This window comes from Engraulis encrasicolus, chromosome 5, assembly GCF_034702125.1.
Source record: "Engraulis encrasicolus isolate BLACKSEA-1 chromosome 5, IST_EnEncr_1.0, whole genome shotgun sequence".
NCBI lineage: Eukaryota > Metazoa > Chordata > Actinopteri > Clupeiformes > Engraulidae > Engraulis > Engraulis encrasicolus.
Window position 1 is genome coordinate 42957357 of NC_085861.1, and position 20077 is coordinate 42977433.

Here is a 20077-nt window from a genome sequence, read left to right on the forward strand (position 1 = left end):
TCCTCCCTCTACATGTGTGTCAGTGTGCATTGGCTCCCCTGTGGGTGGGATGTGGTTGATGAGTCAGCAGTCTGTCCATTTCTCATCTCTGCTCCATCTCTGCTGCAGCAGTAATGAATGCATGTTGTGTTATGGTGGACTTTGTGTCAGTGACCTGGGTGAGTCTTTGATACTGCTGATCTGATAGTTTGAGTGGATGTGCTCTTTTTTTTTTTAACCGATTTCATATTCAGGCAATATTAAGTAACTTTGTTTATGTGTTTTTGTTTGTGGGTGTGTTGGTGTGTCTGGGTGCTGGTATGGTAAACACTATTGACCTCAGTCCTAGAATAAAGTTGACAGGCCGTGGGCGTTTCTAAGCAATAGCCGGAAGTTGGACTCAACAGCACCATCCTACCCCAGTCTATCTCAGCTGTGCACCATTGAAATACATGCATTAACTTTACTCAAAGTTAAGGTTAGGAGAGGGTTTATATTATCTGTATTTTAAAACAGGCGGCCACTCCTGCCAGTCATCTTTCTCAAGATGCTTGTGCTAACCATAGTAACAGCACGAGTCCAGAATGCAGACAGAAAACACCCGTAAGAAATCTCTTAATAAAATAACACCAATTCCTTGCAGATTTCCCCAATATTATAGGCTACAGCAAGACAGTCTGATAAAGTCTGGGGTTAGATGGCGGCCGCAAATCTTGCCTTATCTCCTCTCCTCTCCTCTCCTCCAGACCCTCCATAAGAGCAGTGCGCGGGGCGAGTGCTATGTGGTTGACTCTGAGGTCATCACCTCTGGGATCCCCTACCAGGACTACTTCTACACAGTGCACCGATACTGCCTCACCTCCATCAGCAAGCACAAGAGCCGACTACGGTGAGGAAGGGGCCTCTTCTCTACCCTGCCAGTGATTGTGTGTGTGTGTGTGTGTGTGTGTGTGTGTGTGTGTGTGTGTGTGTGTGTGTGTGTGTGTGTGTGTGTGTGTGTGTGTGTGTGTGTGTGTGTGTGTGTGTGTGTGTGTGTGTGTGTGTACACAGTCTCACCTCTGTCAGCAAGCATAAGAGCCGATAAAAGTTAGAGGCATTTCTTTACCGTACCAGTGAGGGCAGGCCGTGTGTGTGCGTGCGCGTGTGCGTGTGTGCGTGTACCGCCTTTATTTATGGTATTGTCCCACAGGGACGCCACTGGTTGTCTGGGGAGAGGCAGGGTTTCTTTTTAGTTAATGGGTTTGATAAGCTGCGTAGAGGGAGAGGGAGTGTATTGTGAATGGTGCTTGTTTTTAGTGAGGAAGTAATGTTTTTTGTTTATTTGCTTTTTTCCAAGTAGTTGTGGACTTGTCGTTTTTTAGTAGCCTTGCCTCCTGTTACCCTTTTGTCAGCCTGTAAAGCTTATTATGGGCAGTATAATATGCGGCTTGGGAAACCTCCATTACTACCTCAGCCTCATTGCACCCACGGTGCTGCCAATGCTGCTACACAGCCACTGTTGGGTCTGCCAATGCAGGCCAGACTTAGATGCACAGATTGTCGATGCAATGTTTTTTCATTTTAATACTTTTTTATTACATTACACTTAGCTGATGCTTTAATCCAAAGCGACTTACAGTTATTATTTTTCAGGGTATTGGTTACCGTCCCTGAAGCCATGTGGGGTTATGTGCCTTGCTCAAGGTGTAGGGAGATGTCAGGTGGTAATAGGAACATACAAACCCCAGATTGTAAAACCAGCTCCCTCACCACTAGGCCGCGGCTTGGCATGCATTATGCAGATTATATATATATATATATTAGATGTTGCAATAAAGCTAGCTACTTTCTGTTTGATTGTTAAGACATTGTTGCAGATTGAAGATTTGTAGTTGCTATCTTCTGTACCTTCTGTTTGCTGACGCACGCACAGTATCTGATTGTGCTCAGAAAAAGAAAACAGATTGTTTTGGAGATAAGCTGTACATGTAAGCAGTTGCTTGTTTTTTTGTGGCCTTTTCAAAGGTTATGGAGATATTGATGGCAGGACTGTGCGTTTGTTCGTGTGTGTGCGCGTGTGTGTGTGTGTGTGTGTGCGTGCGTGTGTATATGCAGGGTCTCGTCGGACATCTGCTACCGTAAGCAGCCATGGAGCCTGGTGAAGGCCCTCATTGAGAAGAACACGTGGAGCGGCATTGAGGATTACTACAGGCACATGGGTGAGCAGACGCACTGCACTAGTGTTTCTCAACAGGGGCTCTACAGGCCCCCAGGAGCGTTGATAAGGATACCGCTGCGGAGGGTGGGGCTTGGGCTTCTCAGCCGCCAATGGGGTTTGCAACTCTCATGGACTCTGATGAAGATGGTTTATCCATCGAAACGTTAGTCCCTATGTTGTGCACTTGATTAAAAGAAGGAAACAATTGGGTCTGTGCTGCTCCGGTGTTTTCTCTCCAGTTGCGGTTTGCAACTCTAGTTTGTTCAATAAAGGTTGAGAACCACTGGACTAAACAAATGAAATAGACATAACAAAATACTTTATCGTCTTTTAGGTTTTTTTTTAAATATCTGTATTTGAACAAGAAGGGCACAGCCAACCAATCATGAGCCTTGCGCTATCTGCAGGGATACAGCTGGATGATGGACATTTCAAGTCAAGTCAAGTCAAGTCAGCTTTTATTGTCACTTTCTTCATATGCACAAGTCACACAAGGACAATTAAATTACGTTTTCTCTCTATACCATGCCAGGACATAAACATATACAGGACTGACATTTACAGACTGACATAAAGTGCAAGACAGGACAGGTTATTGTGATGGACTGGTAACAATAAGTGGTCAATAATAAATACACTACAATGAACATTCAACATTTAACATTGAACATGTAACAGGAAATAAATATAGAAAGTAGACATTACAATAATAGAAAATAACAGTGACGGTAGCAATATTAACAGTATAATAACAATAGTTATATAAGTAGTAGAAGTTGCATGTTGTATTGTTCTTATGTTCCAGGACTGAAGTAGTGCAGACAAGGTCCCATGGTACTGTGTGTGTGTGTGAGTGTGAGTGTGAGTGTGAGTGTGAGTGTGAGTGTGAGTGTGAGTGTGAGTGTGTGTGTGTGTGTGTGTGTGTGTGTGTGTGTGTGTGTGTGTGTGCGTGTGTGTGCGTGCGTGCGTGTGCGCGTTTGCGCGTGCGCGTGCGTGTGTGTGTGTGTGTGTGTGTGCGTGTGTGTGTGCGCGTGTGTGTGTGTGTGTGCGTGTGCGTGTGCGTGCATTCTTGTGGAGTAGTGCAGGTCCAGTCCAATAGGAATACAAAAAGTCAGGGCTGTGCTGTACTCTACACACTGTGCAGTCCAGCATGGTCCATTGTGGTCCAGTGGTCAAGTAGCAGCATTTAGCAGCATAGTTGGAGGTGCAAGTCTCATAGTGCAAGCTGTTCTAGGAAGTGGAGATCAGAGAGTGCAGGTAAGGTGCAGTCACGTGGAGCAGCTCCATAGGGTGTGTGTGTGTGTGTGTGTGTGTGTGTGTGCGTGTGCGTGTGCGTGTGCGTGTGCGTGTGCGTGTGCGTGTGCGTGTGCGTGTGCGTGTGCGTGTGTGTGAGAAAAAGATGGTCTTAGCTTCCTGTCTGCCTGGTGGCTGGGGCAGACCGTGTAGGGAGGGGGTGGAGGGAGTTCAGCATTCTGATGGCCTGGTGGATGAAGGTATTCGCCAGCCGGGTGGTTCTGGACCGTAGGCTCCCGTACCTCTTTCCGGAGGGCAGGAGACGGATCAGGTTGTGTGCTGGGTGGGTCTCGTCCCTCACAATTGTGAGCGCTTTGCGGGTGAGGCGGCTGGAGAAGATGTCTTGCAGGGAGGGGAGAAGTGCCTTGATGATCCTCCCAGCTGTGTTCACTATACGTTGCAGGGATTTCCTGTAGAGGTGCACCGAAATTAAAATTTGTGGCCGAAACGGAATAATAATGAATCACTTGGCCGGGCAACTCTATCCATCGGATTCCGTTTTCTTTTTTGGGGGCGGTGTTTGCATGCGATTAAGGCTGATGCATAGTCACGCGGTGCCGATTGCGGGGTAAAGCATAGACGTACTGTCAGCGGGGGGTATTGCCTCATAGTCGACCTACATGCGAATGCGTGCGAAAGGGCGTGGTGTTTTTTTTCCCGCCGAAAATTCAAGAGTGGGGCAAGGGGGGAGGGAGGAGGAGATTTTAATGACGTCAATTCACCTCCGTGACAACAGGGGGCGAACTAACTCATTTACTTGAGCCCAGTCCCTAGAATGAATCACAAAGCTAATCAGCTGGCTATGTAAAACGTAATATTCCACTAGTAGCCTACTTCTAAAAGTTGGGGCATAATTAGATGGTACAACATCAGTTTATTTTTGGTCAAGTACTACATGAGATTAAATGCAAGACAAACGCCATTTTAAAAGACAATAGACAGCATGAATGGCCATTCACACCTGGGGCCTAGTAGTAGCTAGCCAGCTAAATCAGTCATTACAAACTCAAAGCTAGTTGACTAGCCACCTGAAACGTAATTCTACCACTAACAAAGAGGCTTCTTGCTATTAATTTAAAAAGTTGTGGCGTAATTAGACATGAATGATAGCATACAAGATTCTCTCTTTATTCATGTTTTACAGTTCAGGTGGTTAAAATGCCAAACAAAAGCCGTTTTAAATACAATACATCTAATGGCCATATTAACAGCTAGCTTAGCAACTGTCAGCCAAACCCATTCAAACTCTACAGGACATTAGCGAACCCTGTTTTAGAAGCTAGCTAGCCACACTACTTGTACTATATACTGTATCAACAAAGAGGCTTCTTGCTATTAATTTAAAAAGTTGTGGCGTAATTAGACATGGATGATAGCATACAAGAGTCTCTCTTTATTCATGTTTTACAGTTGAGGTGGTTAAATGAAACAAAAGCCATTTTTAAATACAATAGATAGCCTATCTAATTAACAGCTAGCTTAGCAACTGTCAGCCAAACCCATTCAAACTCTACAGGACATTAGCGAACCCTTTTTTAATGAGCTAGCTGCCACACTACAAAAGAACAAAGAGGCTTCTTTGCTACTACCACACTACAAACATATCATTTCCATGATGGCCTTTTATGGATATTTCTAATTGATTTTTTGGAAGTTGTACTACTGAAATAAAAAACAGTTTCTCTTCTCCCTGTCAAGTAAACTCCAGTGATTTCCTGCCAAGTCATCTGCATCATGTTTTTCGTTTTCCTTCAAACCTCCGCGGTAGGGTAGAAGAATAGAACACAACTGACCTATCAGGGCTGAGTTCCCCCCGGACTGCCGTAAGCGCATTGACCAATCACCGTCTTCAAGCATAGCTCAGCTCACGGACATTTCAGCCTGGGAGAAACATGCGTGTACTGCAGCCAGGGGTCGTTTTGTCGCTGCACAGGGGGGCGCTGTGGCTCATTCTCTGTGCAGAACCCCCGCGAACGCGCGACTCTAAACCCCCCTTTATTGTCTGTTGACCTTGCTGTGTAAACAGTTTGTAGCCTTTCTAAGAACACTGCCAATAATAAGTTACTTGCATTCGTCGAAAACAATCTATTTTTCGGATTCTGTTACAATGTAGCTGCACCCTGTAATGCAGTGCAGCAAGGTTCAGAACAACATTGTGGCTTGGATATGATTATTGTTGTTGAGTACAGTGTAAGCACATTATAATACAGAGTGTTGGGTTTACCGTAGATGCACTGTAAAAGGAACCATTAAAATAAAATGCTGCCTAAGCTCTTCAAGTGCTTTAGAGGTAACTGTGCCAGTCCTTACGCAGCATTTCTGCATAAAGTATGCCAGGGTATCAGTCCAGTGCATTATGAACTCAGCACTACTGTATCCATTAGAAACATAAGCATAGAGGATCTACTAATGCTCAGACCTTCGATTTTCCTGAAGATATTATTAGTGCATTTTATTTAATTATTTATTTATTTTAGATGTTAGGGCTTTTGCACCTTTGTTATTTTAGACAGGATGAGAGGGACAGGAAACAAATGGGAAGAGAGAAGTGGGGAAGGATTGAGAAAAGTAGAATATCATTTATTAGGCTAGTATCGAACCCAGGTCTCCGGCCTAATGGTATGGCCTTACCCCACTGAGCCATGGTGCCTCCATTTTAGCATTTAATTATTGACAGGGAGGTGTGAGAGAGAGGTATGTAATTAATTGGGGAGAGAGATCGGGAAATGACCATGAGTCAAACTAGAACCCTGGACCCAGGATCCATGGAATGCGGCCAAAGACCATTGCCATTTTGTTAAATTGATAAAAGTATATATAGTTTAAGAGCTGATACGCAGTATGCAGAACACTCTCTCAAACCATCTACCATAATTGTCTGGCACCTGGATTACTGTTTTGTAGGTGTACGTACGCACCCTAACGTCCAGACGCCACAGCCCATTGTCAAGGCATTCAACTTTACACTCATCGCTTCAGCAGAGGCTTATTTCATTTGTGCTTTACTGCAGTTGGAGAAACTACATCTTGGGAGGAAAGCCTTTCTCTTGCTTCAGGACTAAATTTATCTGACTACTACCATTTTTCAGCTTGCTTTTCTTGATGCAAGCATTTTTGTTGTTGTTGTAATATTCAGTTCAAACCAGTAAATGCAGGGTGCAGCTTTCCTTTCACCCTTCTGTTGATACTGCAATTTTGACACCCTTTCCTATTGCAAGTGTTTTTTAGTTTTTTTTAAAAAAAATTGGGGGGCTTTTTTGCCTTTATTTGACAGGACACTGAAGCTTATGATAGGAAGTGAGTGGGGAGAGAGAGAGATAGGGAAGGGTCGGCAAAGGACCCGGGCCAGGAATCAAACCCGGGTCGGCCGCATAGCAAACGAGTGCCCTACCATTTGCGCCACGGTAGGGCCTGCAATCGTATTTAAACATAAAAGGAAATGAAGTTGTGTAATAGTGTAATATGCAGTCCAGATGGCATGTGAGGTGACACTGTCAGCTGTTGGATGCTGATGGGTTATAATCCAGAAAACACACACACACACACACACACACACACACACACACACACACACACACACACACACACACACACACACACACACACACACACCGTTGTCGGTCTGATTTGTGTTTTGTCACGGCCAGAGCGGTTTCTATGGGAACAGAAAGCCCTATCATCATCAAGTGCTCGTTCCCTAGTCCCTAGTGAGTGAGAGTCTTATCGTAGATTCCAACGTGATGAGATTAAGTAATTTGGCGTCGATCTAAACATAGGTATACCGTAAATTCTAAGAGCCATCCAACCAATCATCAAGTAGCCAGTGTCCAACAGAGACAACTGCTCCAAAGAGCAGATGGATACTTGGAGCGTAAGTGCTTTTGGTCTAGCCAGTGCTCCAGGAACATGTTATCTTCAAGGTGTCAATTGCCTCAGGCTATAGGCTCAGGATAAGTAAAGGACAAATCTAGAGCCCAAGTGGAACATGAATGTAATATCATATCCCCCCCTTTCGGTCTGCACTCAAATGTATTGCTGTTGGCCAATGAGTGATGTAAAATCCAGCCAGGGTAAATGCCAGTGTGAGTGTGCTAGTCAAAAGTGAAAGTGAATTTGAATGTAGCTGAATAGGTACTGCTATTGTATTTGAATGAGCATGAAAATGGGTTGTGTCAAAAAAAGCTGTACTCCAGTATGTTAATAAACACTACTAGTAAAGGTATGCATTACTGTACTTTTTGCTTCTGTTGTTATGATCACTACTCTACTCTTTTTAGTGTTTAGTAGTGACTGATGTTTTTAATACTAACGGGGGCGTTGGCAGGCTTATGATGTGTTCAGAGGGGGGCCTTATGATGTGGTCAAGGGCGCTTTTGTTCCAAAAAAGTGGAGAACCACTGTCCTAGATGAAGCTTCTGCTTGAGCTCAAATCCACCTTATTCAAATGTATGGAAATCTGACTAGGTGTCTAATGTGCCACCATCTCCTCTTCGTCTTCTGTCTTTGTAAAAAATATTACGACTTCCACTATTTGATCAAAATTAACATGAGAATTTTTTCAGGGAATCAAAGGTCACTGGAACTAAATCGCCGACCCACCAAACAAAATGAATAAGTACTAGCGGCTGGTCTAACTGTCTACTTTTGCTCAGCCCAACCGTCCGCCTCATAAAAATGAAATGTATGGAGCAATACGATAACACAGTGTACTGTAGAGTGACCTTTATCGTAATGTATTGTGCTCCTCTGCAGACAAATAGTAAATGATGAGTTTAACGTTTTAATTCATTCATCCAAGTTTTATTGCCTTTTATACTTGGCTGTAGTAGACTATACAAATAAATGTTGTTTGTTTGTATCCTTTATCTTATTCTTCTTGTATAGTACTGTATATCATACCACTAAGCTCCAATCTTAATGGCAACCATGTTTTTCTGTCCTCAGAGACGGAGGTGTGTAAGCTGGAGACGCTGCTGCAGTCGGAGGTTACCGTGGTGACGTCGAGCGAGGCGGCAGCGGCCATGGCAGGGGTTGGGGTGGGGGCGGCCCTGGGCGACTCGGCCAAGACTCCGCCCTTGCTGCGGCGCCGCAAGCGCAACCTGTCGCGGCGGGCCGGAGAGCGGGACAGAGACTCGGCGGGGGGCCTGGCGGGCGGAGGAGGAGGTGGAGGGCTGGGGGGAGCAGGAGGAGGAGGCGGAGGAGTGCTGCTGGGCGATCGCTCGGAACGAGGGATGCTGGCGGAGGAGAGGAGGGAGCGGCGGGAGATGGGTGAGTCGCACAGTGGGAACAATCTGGAGACCGGACGTTGCCAAGAGAATTGGCACACACTCACACACACAGACATGCTACTCACAGACACACTGGCCTCGATCTGTCTTCTTAGTCCGCTCTCTCTTTCTCTCTCTTTTTCTGGCCTTCCTCCAGCTTTTTCTCTATCACACACAAGCACAGGCCATCCTCACTATTTTCATACATTGTCCTCTTTTCCTCTGTTTTTCTCTTGGGCAAAATACACTGCTGGCTGTTTAGTTTTTTAAGTAACCTGACATCTAGTGTTCATTTCTGGTAGTGTTAAATAGAAGACCAAGCATGTTTTTTAGTCACATACAAATTACTTTGTAAGACACCTTGTCAGTCAGTTGCTCGAAAACATTTTTGCTTGTTTTGCTCATGGCACAGGAATGTTGACCTTGTCTCCCTAACATCTCTGTCCCTCTCTCTTTCTGTCTTTTCCATCTCTCTCTCTCTCTCTCTCTCTCTCTCTCTCTCTCTCTCTCTCTCTCTCCCCCTCCCTCTCTCTCTCTCCCCCTCCCTCTCTCTCTCTCTCTCTCTCTCTCTCTCTCTCTCTCTCTCTCCGTCTCTCTCTCTCTCTCCCCCTCAGGTGGTGTGTTCCTGAAGCTGGGTGAAAGGTCTCGTGGGGTCAGTGGCAATAATGGAGGCACCATCTCCACTGTGCTGCTCATCGTCAGCTTCATGTGAGTACAGAGTATGTGTGTGTGGGAGAGTTGCACCGTGTTTTGTGCTGATTGCGAAACATTTGGATCTGAGTATCCTGTTGGTGTTTTGATAACCTATCTGCATCTCATGTGTGGTCATGTACGTATGAGACAACATTGATTTACTCTTTCACTATATCTGTCACTACGGGCGTGTGTGTGCGCTCGTGTGTGCGCGCACGGATGTGTGTGCCTGCGTGCGCGTGTGCCTGCGTGCGCGTGTGCCTGCGTGCGTGCGTGCGTGCGTATGTGTGTGTGTGTGTGTGTTTGTGTGTGTGCTCGTGTGTGTGTGTTTGCGCGCGCGTGTGCCTGCGTGCGTGTGTGTGTGTGCACGTGTGTGTGTGTTTGTGCGCGCGTGTGTGTGTGTGTGCGCGTGTGTTGTTTCCATGTGCGTGGCAGCTAGTTTTGTGATCCACATGCTCGTGCTTGTCAGCTGAGCCTAGCAGGCCAGTGAGGCACTAAAACAGCTGTGCCATGTCACCACCAAGACCATAGTCTACCATTCTCTCTCTCTCTCTCTCTCTTCCTCTCTCTCTCACTCTTCCTCTCTCTCTCTCTCTCTCTTCTGCTCTCTCTTCCTCTCTCTCTCTCTCTTCCTCTCTCTCTCTCTCTCTCTCTCTCTCTCTCTCATTCTCTCTCTCATTCTGTCTGTCTCTCTGTCTCTCTCTTTCTCTGTGTCTGTCTGTCTGTCTGTCTCTTTCTCTGTCTCTGTCTCTCTCTCTCTCTCTCTCTCTCTCTCTCTCTCTCTCTCTCTCTCTCTCTCTCTCACACACACACACACACACACACACACACACACACACACACACACACACACACACACACACACACACGCGCGCGCGCGCGCGCCAGCTAACCCTCAGATAGTTCAGATGGCTCCTATGCCTAAGGGGAGTGAGGATCAGGTTTTTGGCCTTGGATGTTGCCCAGGCCGCAGTGAAAACAGGAGATTAATACCATCCTGCTCAGCCTTTCAGCCCTTCAGCTCCAAAGGGACAAATCCTTTCGTTTTTTGTTTGTTTTTTTTCTCTCACACTGTACCTCAGGGACGACAGTGGGTGTTAGCAGTGGCCTCAAAATGGCGTAGCAGAGGCATTATTTTTTTCTCAGTTTTCAGAGTTCTCCCAAATAATGTGTTAGTTAGTACTCCAAAATGCTGTACATTGGGTGATGATAATTTGTTATTGGATGATCATAGGGAAAACATTATATTCCTTTATAGTTTAATACATAATGTAATGTAGTGAGACGTTTTAATGCATTTACATCAGTAACTGTGTGGACGTCTTACTCAAAACATCTCAATCAGCCTCTGTCCTGCACCTTGAGCAGGGATATACGTACAGTACATACTTTTTCTCCTCGACAGAATCTTCACCTGATGTTGACCGTTTTGGGAGAGTTTTAGCAATCTGTTTGTCTGTTGGCTGACTATCAATCTCCTTTACCGTCTTGATGTTTTCTATGACACTTTCACCGTCACCAAAACATCAGTACAAAAATAACAATGACACAAGCTTCAGTGGCTAACTTAAACTTCTGTGTGATAATGGCTGATAAGGCTGTCCGTTGTGAATTTTTGGCCGGCCTTTATTGCTAGCAAGGCTACCAGTAAGTGTCTGAGATTTCTCAGTGCAATGGTTCCAAACACTGGGTCAGCCCACTGACGTACAGTATATTCTACATGGACTGCGGGCTTCTATTGTATTCCATTCAACGGTTTTGATTCTTCCGCCCTAAATTTCCGGAGTCATACCTTAGCAACGCTGAGAACAAGCACTGATAGGATGACAGTTGCATTTGACTGTCAATCTAAAGAATTCTAAAAGAATTCTAACTGTCCATCAATGCTCATTGGTACGGTAATTTAAACAATTTCAAAAGCTCTCTAAAATAAAGGGTCAGCCCGAAAAAAAAATGTGGCTTGTTTGAAACGGACGACAAACTACTGTTTGCACAAAATAGAGTAGACTCAGCAAGAATTGGCAAGGAGATGCATTGTTTCAAGTCTCCCATCGAGATGAATGGGAAATTGCTGTGAATAACTTTGTTAATAATTGCGTGTTATAGCTTTTTAGTGACTTCATGTGAAACACAATCTCCTCTACTTACTAATTGCTTCCTGCTACCTCTCTTTTTTATCCTACTTTCCTCTCCCTCACTCTCTTTTTCTCTCTCTTTCTCTTTCTCTTTCTCTCTCTCTCTCTCTCTCTCTCTCTCTCTCTCTCTCTCTCTCTCTCTCACTCTCTCTCTCTCACTCTCTCTCTTTCTCTCAATCTATCTTTCTCTCTCACACTCTCTTTATCTCTGTCACTCTCTCTTTCTCTCTTCCTCTCACCCCTTTTCATGTTCCTCTTTCTTACTCTCCCTCTTCTTTTTCGTTGTCCCGCTTACTCTCTCTCTCTCTCTCTCTCTCTCTCTCTCTCTCTCTCTCTCTCTCTCTCTCTCTCTCTCTCTCTCTCTCTTTCCCTCTTCCTCTGTCTTGATCTCTCTATCTCTACCTCTCGCCCTCTTCCTCTCTCTCTCTCTCTCTCTCCTGCATTCCTCCTCTTCTTTCTTGCTTCCCTTCTGCTACTTCTCCTACAGGATCTGTGTCAGGTAAAGTATCTCCTCCTCCGACTGTCTGTGTGTTTGTGACCTCTGAAGTGATCACACTACAGTACTTGCGTGTGTGAAGACAAACACACTGAGTTTTATGACCCCCCCCCCCCCAGGGGAGTTCTCCAAGAACCTGGCTCAGGAGTAGGGCTGCACAATTATGGAAAAAAAATCATAATCACGATTATTTTGGTTAAAATCATAATCACGATTATTAATCACGATTATTGATTTTTTGCAGATTTTTTTGAAAATTATAACAACATGAAATATAACCAAGAATGAATTACATACGGGATGAGCAAAATAAAGTGAATTGTAATAATTATGTAAAGGCAATAGCATGAAACTTAGGTGGACAGATTTCTGGCCAGAAACACCAGCCTGTCAGTATGTTCTGGCTTCAAGGACGCTCTCAAAGGTAGGTCACTATTGCCACGATAAATTAGCCTGATAAACCAGACTAAATGTGGATGTCTAATTTAGTCTGGCCTCGATGCATAATACATCCGAAGATTGTTGATGAGAACAACCTTCCCTCAAAACCCTGCCCGCTTTGATTCAAAACACATCTTTGCGTTGTAATTGGTTTGCCAGATTCATGGCATTCTGGCTTCATTGAATCATTATGCGAGGCCAGACCCACCCGTAGACAAAACATTTTGCCGTCCAGCGGGTGGCGCTGGTTCACCAGGCTAACGATAAATCACAATTAGAATTTCGACTTCGATTTCACTAATTTATCACGATTTTCGATTATTTACGATTAATTGTGCAGCCCTACTCAGGAGTAAACCAGGGGAACTTAACCTGAGGAAAGTGGTAAATCATCTAATAGAAGAGCCTGGAGTGCTCATTTTCTCAACTAAATGACACCTCTGGGTTATCTATTAGCAGGTTTGCCAGTCCTTGTAGGTTAACCTAACAAGGATGATGACTTAACCATGTTCTTGGAAATACTCCCGCCCCCTGGTTGTGTGTGCGTGTGCGTGTGTGAAGGTCGGCCAAAAGTTAGGCCCACGTTTAAATTCACACCCTGCACTTAAGAAGCACTCTATTTTCACTCCAGTGTCTCATCTTTGTGCTCTCGCTCTCGCTCTCGCTCTCTCTCTCTCTCTCTCTCTCTCTCTCTCTCTCTCTCTCTCTCTCTCTCTCTCTCTCTCTCTCTCTCTCTCTCTCTCTCTCTCTCTCGCTCTCTCTCTCTCTCTGACACGCACCCTCACCCTCACCCCTAAACCCAACCACTATATTTGTTTGTGCTTGCTGATGTGTCTCCTTCCTGATGTAAATATATTCAAAGTTGTCACCTGCATCCTGTTAATCCAGCCACACACACACACACACACGGGCACATACACTCTCTCTTTCTGACACACACACATACTCTCTCTCTCTCTCTCTCTCTCTCTCTCTCTCTCTCTCTCTCTCTCTCTCTCTCTCTCTCTCTCTCTCTCTCTCTCTCTCTCTCTCTCTCTCTCTCTCTCTCTCTCTAGCACACACACACGCACGCACACACAAACGTTCCTGTCCCTAGTGGTGGAGCCTAGGTGCCAGTGACATGTGGAACCATATCAGATTAATGACCAGAGCTAGACACTGGAATGGCTGCAGCTCCGCGCACCTGTGTCTCCCCAACCGACCTCCCAGTTTGCCTTGTAATGACGGAGATTTGCATTGCGGATAATGGGAGACTCATGTGTCTTCTGTCTCTCTTTCCACCCCCCTCTCTCTTACTTTCTCTTTCTCTCTTTCTCTCTTTCTCTCTCCACCCCTCTTTCTCTCTTTTTTTCCTCTCTCTCCATATATCTTCTCTCCTCCATTTTCTCTGTTATTCTCTCTCTCTCTCTCTCTCTCTCTCTCTCTCTCTCTCTCTCTCTCTCTCTCTCTCTCTCTCTCTCTCTCTCTGTCTCTGTAGTCTGGTGGTGCTGGTAGCCCTGAACATGTTGCTGTTCTACAAGCTGTGGGCGCTGGAGCGGGCGGCCCATACGCTGGAGACCTGGCACTCCTACTCCCTCACAGACAGGTGAGGCGCCCCCTGCTGTCACACTCCAGCACCTGCACCGTCACACACGTTCCTATTCACTGCATTGTGGCGTGCATGTTTGAATACAGAATCAATGCTTAATCATCTTATGAAAATCAAGATGACTGGCAGCATACAGTATATCACGCATATACATTGATATACAGATTTTCACCTCAAGAGAGAAAACACACAGTTCTCTTTCTCTCTCTCGCTCTGAATTACCCACTTGTGGTACTTGTGCAAGCAGAGCTATATGGCAAATTATCTGACTTGTTTCTGTTGCTTTTCTGTGCGTGTGCGCGTGTGTGTGTGCCTGCGTGCCCGTGTGTCTGCAGTCCTCTTCCCCAGTCTGCGGGTGAGTGGGCGCAGGTGCTGCAGCTCCAGAGGCAGTTCCACCAGGCCCAGCTCAGCAAGTGGCAGCACATACTGCAGTCCTCAGTCACACTACTAGACCAGGTACAGTATTACACACACACACACACACACACACACACACACACACACACACACACACACACACACACACACACACACACACACACACACACACACACACACACACACACGCACACCTCAGCAAGCCGATACTGAAGTCCTCAGAGGACTTACACACATGCATACATTGTGTGTTTGTAATGTGTGTGTGTGTGTTTGCTATGGCCATTGTTTTTCCACTGGATTTCTCTAAATATCTTTTCAGAGGTCTGCTTCATCTGGCTACAGTGCAGTATATTTCTGAATTGAGAAGGTGGAGATGAGCTCCAAGGGGGACTCAATTTGAACTCTGGATGAGGCGTACTGTGTGTACTTAGTACATTGAGTTATTCAGCCTTGTATACGTGCTCTCCTCAGCTATTGAATTAGGTTGTTCATTAGGTTGCTCAAGTCACTGAATAAATACTGTCCGTAAACTTCTATAGTTTCTGGCGACAAAAAGTAAGTTTTAAGATGGTTTTGTCCCAAATCCTGCATCTGCCCCAAATGTCCCAAAAGTTAGAATGAAAAGAAATGAATAGAAAAAAACTATTTTGTCTGATAAACCTTTAAAACTGTTTGTGGAGATATTGAGTCCAGTACAGTTATTCTAAATGAAGCCATCTGAATGAGATGGTCATGAGAATAAAAGCAGGCCTGAGTATGCACTGACAAGCTCACTCTTGCGCTGACTGTGAGCTAATTCATTTGATATGGGTGGTGTAGCTTAGAATCTCAACACGCAGCTAATGAGTAGAAATTATTTAGCAATTGGTTATTAATGTGCTTCTTTGATACATTTAAAAAAAAAAATCCATACAATAGGATCGTTGCACCACCCTGACGTGCACGACTACTAAAACCCAATTTACCTAAAAAAAAGTTTGAGGGGGTGCAGCCGCAATGGCGATATGACACTGAGGACATAAACTGCAGGCAGCGCTGCTGTGGGAAAAGTAAGACACAATGTCTTTTAAACAAAATGTCCTTCTGTAATAATAATTCCTTTAGGCTGTTTCCCCCCAAACAAAACATAGCAAATCTCATCTGGTCACCCTGATAGAGATATTTGTCTTCACTTGAAGGACAACACCGGAGCAGCACAGATGTAATTCTTTGTGATTTTTATTCTCTAAGTGCACAACATGACTAACGCTTCGACGGTTAGACCATCTTCATCAGAGTCCAGAAGATGGTCTAACCATCGAAACGTTAGTCATGTTGTGCACTTAAAGAATAAAAATCACAAAGAATTACATCTGTGCTGCTCCGGTGTTGTCCTTCAAGTGAAGATTCCCTGCCTCTCTCCCGTCGATGCACCAGATGATAAAGCAGAAGCGAGAGGAATTACCCTTTTGTTTGAAGAGATACTTGTCTCTTCCGTCACCTCACAAGCTTTGTTTACACCTGGGACATCCTAGACCAGTGTGCTGCCTGTGAGGCAATATCCAGCTGCAGAGTGACACCATTTATCTTCTTACTGTGTGAGTGTCCATGTGTAGTATGTATGTGTGCGTGTTTAAAAGAGAGGAACCCACATACAGGCTAGGTCATCTCATGTTCACGGTCCGTAAGGCTAGCAAAGTGCAGGCACAGATCAGGTTGAGAGAGAGAGAGCGAGAGAGAGCGAGAGCGAGAGAGAGAGATCTCGGCTTACTGTACTTAAGTCTTAACTGTACCACTCTGTGGTAACTGGACCACTCTGTGCCACTGCAGTACACAGCTGTTGACTGCTCATGCATGCTCATGAGCAGTACATACCATTGGTGTGTGAACGAGGACCGTGTGTGTGTGTGTGTGTGTGTTTGTGTGTGTGTGTGTGTGTGTGTGTGTGTGTGTGTGTGTTTAGGGGAGGCATGAAGGTAATGCACATGGCGGGTGTGTGCATGAGTGTATGTAGAAGTGTGTGTGTGTAGGCGTGCATGTACAGTAAAAGAGTGTGTGTGTGTGTGTGTGTGTGTGTGTGTGTGTGTGTGTGTGTGTGTGTGTGTGTGTGTGTGTGTGTGTGTGTGTGTGTGTGTGTGTGTGTGTGTGTGTGTGTGTGTGTGTGTGTGTGTGTGTGTGTGTGTGTGTGTGTGTGTGTGTGTGCTGTTCCACTTGACAGCTGTGTGCTTCTGATTAGCCAGCTGGCTGACAACTGTTCACTCACTCACACACACACACACACACACACACACACACACACACACACACACACACACACACACACACACACACACACACACACACACACACACACACACACACACGTGTCACTACTGTCATAATATTGCAAGCACCTGCAAAGTGTGTGTGTGTGTGTGTGTGTGTGTGTGTGTGTGTGTGTGTGTGTGTGTGTGTGTGTGTGTGTGTGTGTGTGTGTGTGTGTGTGTGTGTGTGTGTGTGTGTGTGTGTGTGTGTGTGTGAGGGGGGTAGAAGGAGAGGGAGTGTGTGTGTTTGAGAGAGAGATCAAAGACAAGTGCTTAAGTGTTTTTTTTTCTCTCTCTGTGTGCGTGTGTGTGTGCGTGTGTGCGTGTGTGGTTGTTATCCTGCAGATGAAGCAGTCGCTGGAGAAGCTCCATCGAGGCATCGTCACCGAAGAACCAGCCCAAGAGGACCTCCCTGATGAAGACCCCCCCTCAGACACGCTTCCTGACCACTGACCCCCCCACACACACACACACATATATGCGTGTGAAACTCCAGAAGACCTCAACCAACCACCTCTCCATCCACCCATCCAGACCCCTCGTCTGCCTCCCTGCCTCCTCCTCAGCCCGCCAAGCCACAGCTCCCCCTGGGGTCAGGGCAACTGGGCGCACAAAGGGGTCAGTTGTCCTGGACCCAGGGAGAGTGGGCTCAGAATTAGGCCCTCAGTACATTGTATGTATTTGGGGTGGGGCTTTCGGATGACTATGTCCTGGGCGCGGCCAAAGCTGTCATCGGCCCTGCCTGGAGTGCTGTTGAACCCTGGGAAACAGCACAGAGGGAGGGAGTCATGGGACATTGCGGGGTGGTGGTTGGCGGCGCCCAACACTATGCGCGTAAACATTGAGGGAACGGGGGTGGGGGGAGATGGTAGTATCGGCAATATATGTATTAACAAACAATATATCATGGAAATCCCTTCCTTATCAAAGCTGAACACAATGGGGGTAAAAAAATGAGAGAGAGACTGTATCCCCCTTCAGAGGGCAACTATGTACAGTACACTTCTTGTTTTTGGTAAGTGTACCTTAAGCGTGTTCTTCAAGAAGTCCTGCATTTCAACCCTACATCATCCCCCCGCCACGTCCACACGTAAGAGGTCACCAAATGCGTACAATTCGCTCTGCTTGATTGACTTACAGCAATAACCCTCCATCTCTGGTGAAGATGAACACCATATCCAACAACCATAATATGAAAACGACATGTAAAACAAAACAAAAAGACAAGCTGGGCTTGATCAGTTTTGAGGGGGTGTGGGGGGGACAAACATTGTGACAAACATTTCTTCCCTTTTGGTTTTCTGCTTTGTTTTTATTTTTGAACTGCAAAGCTTCACCTACCTTGGAACGGTTCCCTCCAGTGACTGTGCTGCACCTTGAGCCACTTGTCTCCTTTTACTAGTGCTACATCCTCCTCTCCCTCCCTCCCTCCCTCCATCTCTCACTCTCTCACTCGCCAGTTCAGTCCCTCCCCCGTCTCAGGTGCTTCCTGGAGGAAGGCTGCACCCTTCTCAGACGTTAAGACTTCAAGCAGACTTAAAAAGATGCAGCAGCACCACCACCACTACCCCCCACTCTCGCCAGTGAACTCCCTCACATCCCCAAAGCCCAACTTAACATGGAAGCAGCAACCTCTGCATCTGCACATCCACTCTTCTTCTCCAATGCCAATTCGTTCCTCTGTGTTGGTACCCCGTGCTCCTTTTCTCAATACAACAAGCAAGCAACCTAGCTAGAGGACTACTTGAAAAGACTGGAGGCAGGGTATTGACTTGGTATGGAGAGGTGACCTTGCACTGCTTCCATGGGAGGGTCATGGTCCTACCTGCCTGCCTGCCGGCTGCATGTTGGGGGGAGGGGAGGGGAGGGTGGTGTGGGCTCGGGTGTGGGGGTGGTGGTCTGTAGATGAACAATAGTGGACCCCATGCTGCGTTTTTGTTTTTTTAAATATTATTATTGGTATGAATTCTCCTTAATTTTTTTGTTGACTCTTTGGTCACCTTAGTACCTCTCTGAGTGTGTGTTTTGACGGGCGTTAAATAATTAGAAGTCATGTCAGACTCATATGAGAACCACGACTGATGCTACTTTTCAAAGTATGTATGTATGTATGTATGCATATTATGCATATGCGTGTGTGTGTGTGTGTGTGACTCAAAACCATATTGAAAGAGCGAGTGTGAAAAAAGTGTTTCTCTTGACCCTCAGTATTTATTGTAAAGGAAAAAAAAGTCACTGTAACTCTTTGTGTCCCTGTGTGTAGTAATGTACTGCACTCTGTATTAGAGCTCTCTACATGGACCAAGGCGGGCTTCAGAGGTCAGGGTTGAGAGGTCAAGGGGGAAGGGGGTGAAAGGTTAAAGGGGTGTGGCTTGTGCTCCCGCTGATGGCAGTCCAAAAGCAATAATGAGGACGGACGGTCGGACAGACGACAGGAACGGAACTAAAACTTGAACGGAGTGCGGAAAGAGGCAACGGACGGACAGAGAATGATCTTAAAGCTAATCGTTGATTTGTTTTGTTTTGTTTTGTTTTTTGTATTGTTTGTTTGTCCATTGTGTCTTGAATTCATCTGGGGGATGGAGGGGGGTTATTCCTGAACCAAGCCAGATAATTTAACTCAAGTGGTTAGCATCCTGACAGTAGAGCTTTGTGGCTCTGTATAGGCGCTGAACAGTAAATCTAGCGATGGAACTGTCCTCCAGCTTTAATGTGATAAAAGAAAGGACTATTGTCTTAGAGACTTATTTTTTGCTCTCTTGACTATTCTGGGTTCATTACAAAACCGTCGTCTTGGAATAACCCCTGAGTGAGTTCTTCACTTATTCCCCATCTTGAAATACCCTTAATTTTGTGCGTGCGTGTGTGAGTGTGGGTAAGTGAGACAAGCTCCCTCCCCAGTGTCGTTGATCCTCTCTCATGGATGACAGAAACATCATCCATCCCTTTGCCTGCTGTTACTGGCCTGAAGTTATCGGGTCATGTGTGGATTCTCTTATCATCCACCAGGGGGGGGTATTCCAAGTACCTTGCTCAGTAGTAAACCAGGTTAAGTTAACCTCGAGGTAGTGGTAAATCATCTAATAGAAGAGCCTGGAGTTCTCTTTGCTTGACTAAATGGCATCTGTGGGATATCTATTAGCAGGTTTACCACATCTCGTGGGTTAACTTTCATCACTTAAACCATGTTCTTGGAACACCTAGAACTTGACTTGAACTCTGAAGGTTTACTGTATTGGACTCTTTACCAGTGGAGCGTATAAAAAAATATTCAGTCTATCTTCAGTTTTTCACCGTAGGTCAGTCAGCTGCACAATAAAAGGAC

The 20077-nt window shown here is 45.7% G+C and overlaps 1 protein-coding gene across 2 annotated transcripts in view; it reads left to right on the forward strand.

Moving 5' to 3' along the window:
* Positions 1 to 18592, forward strand: part of gramd1a (GRAM domain containing 1A) — a 58440-nt gene extending 39848 nt beyond the window's left edge. For both annotated transcript variants that reach the window (XM_063199493.1, XM_063199492.1), the window contains exons 13-19: positions 726 to 868; positions 2074 to 2177; positions 8414 to 8737; positions 9351 to 9444; positions 13979 to 14086; positions 14425 to 14545; positions 17098 to 18592. In XM_063199493.1, coding sequence (XP_063055563.1) covers positions 726 to 868; positions 2074 to 2177; positions 8414 to 8737; positions 9351 to 9444; positions 13979 to 14086; positions 14425 to 14545; positions 17098 to 17205 — 1002 coding nt within the window. In that variant the 3' untranslated portion in view covers positions 17206 to 18592. The remainder of the gene's footprint in view (positions 1 to 725; positions 869 to 2073; positions 2178 to 8413; positions 8738 to 9350; positions 9445 to 13978; positions 14087 to 14424; positions 14546 to 17097) is intronic.
* The last annotated feature ends 1485 nt before the right edge of the window (positions 18593 to 20077 follow it).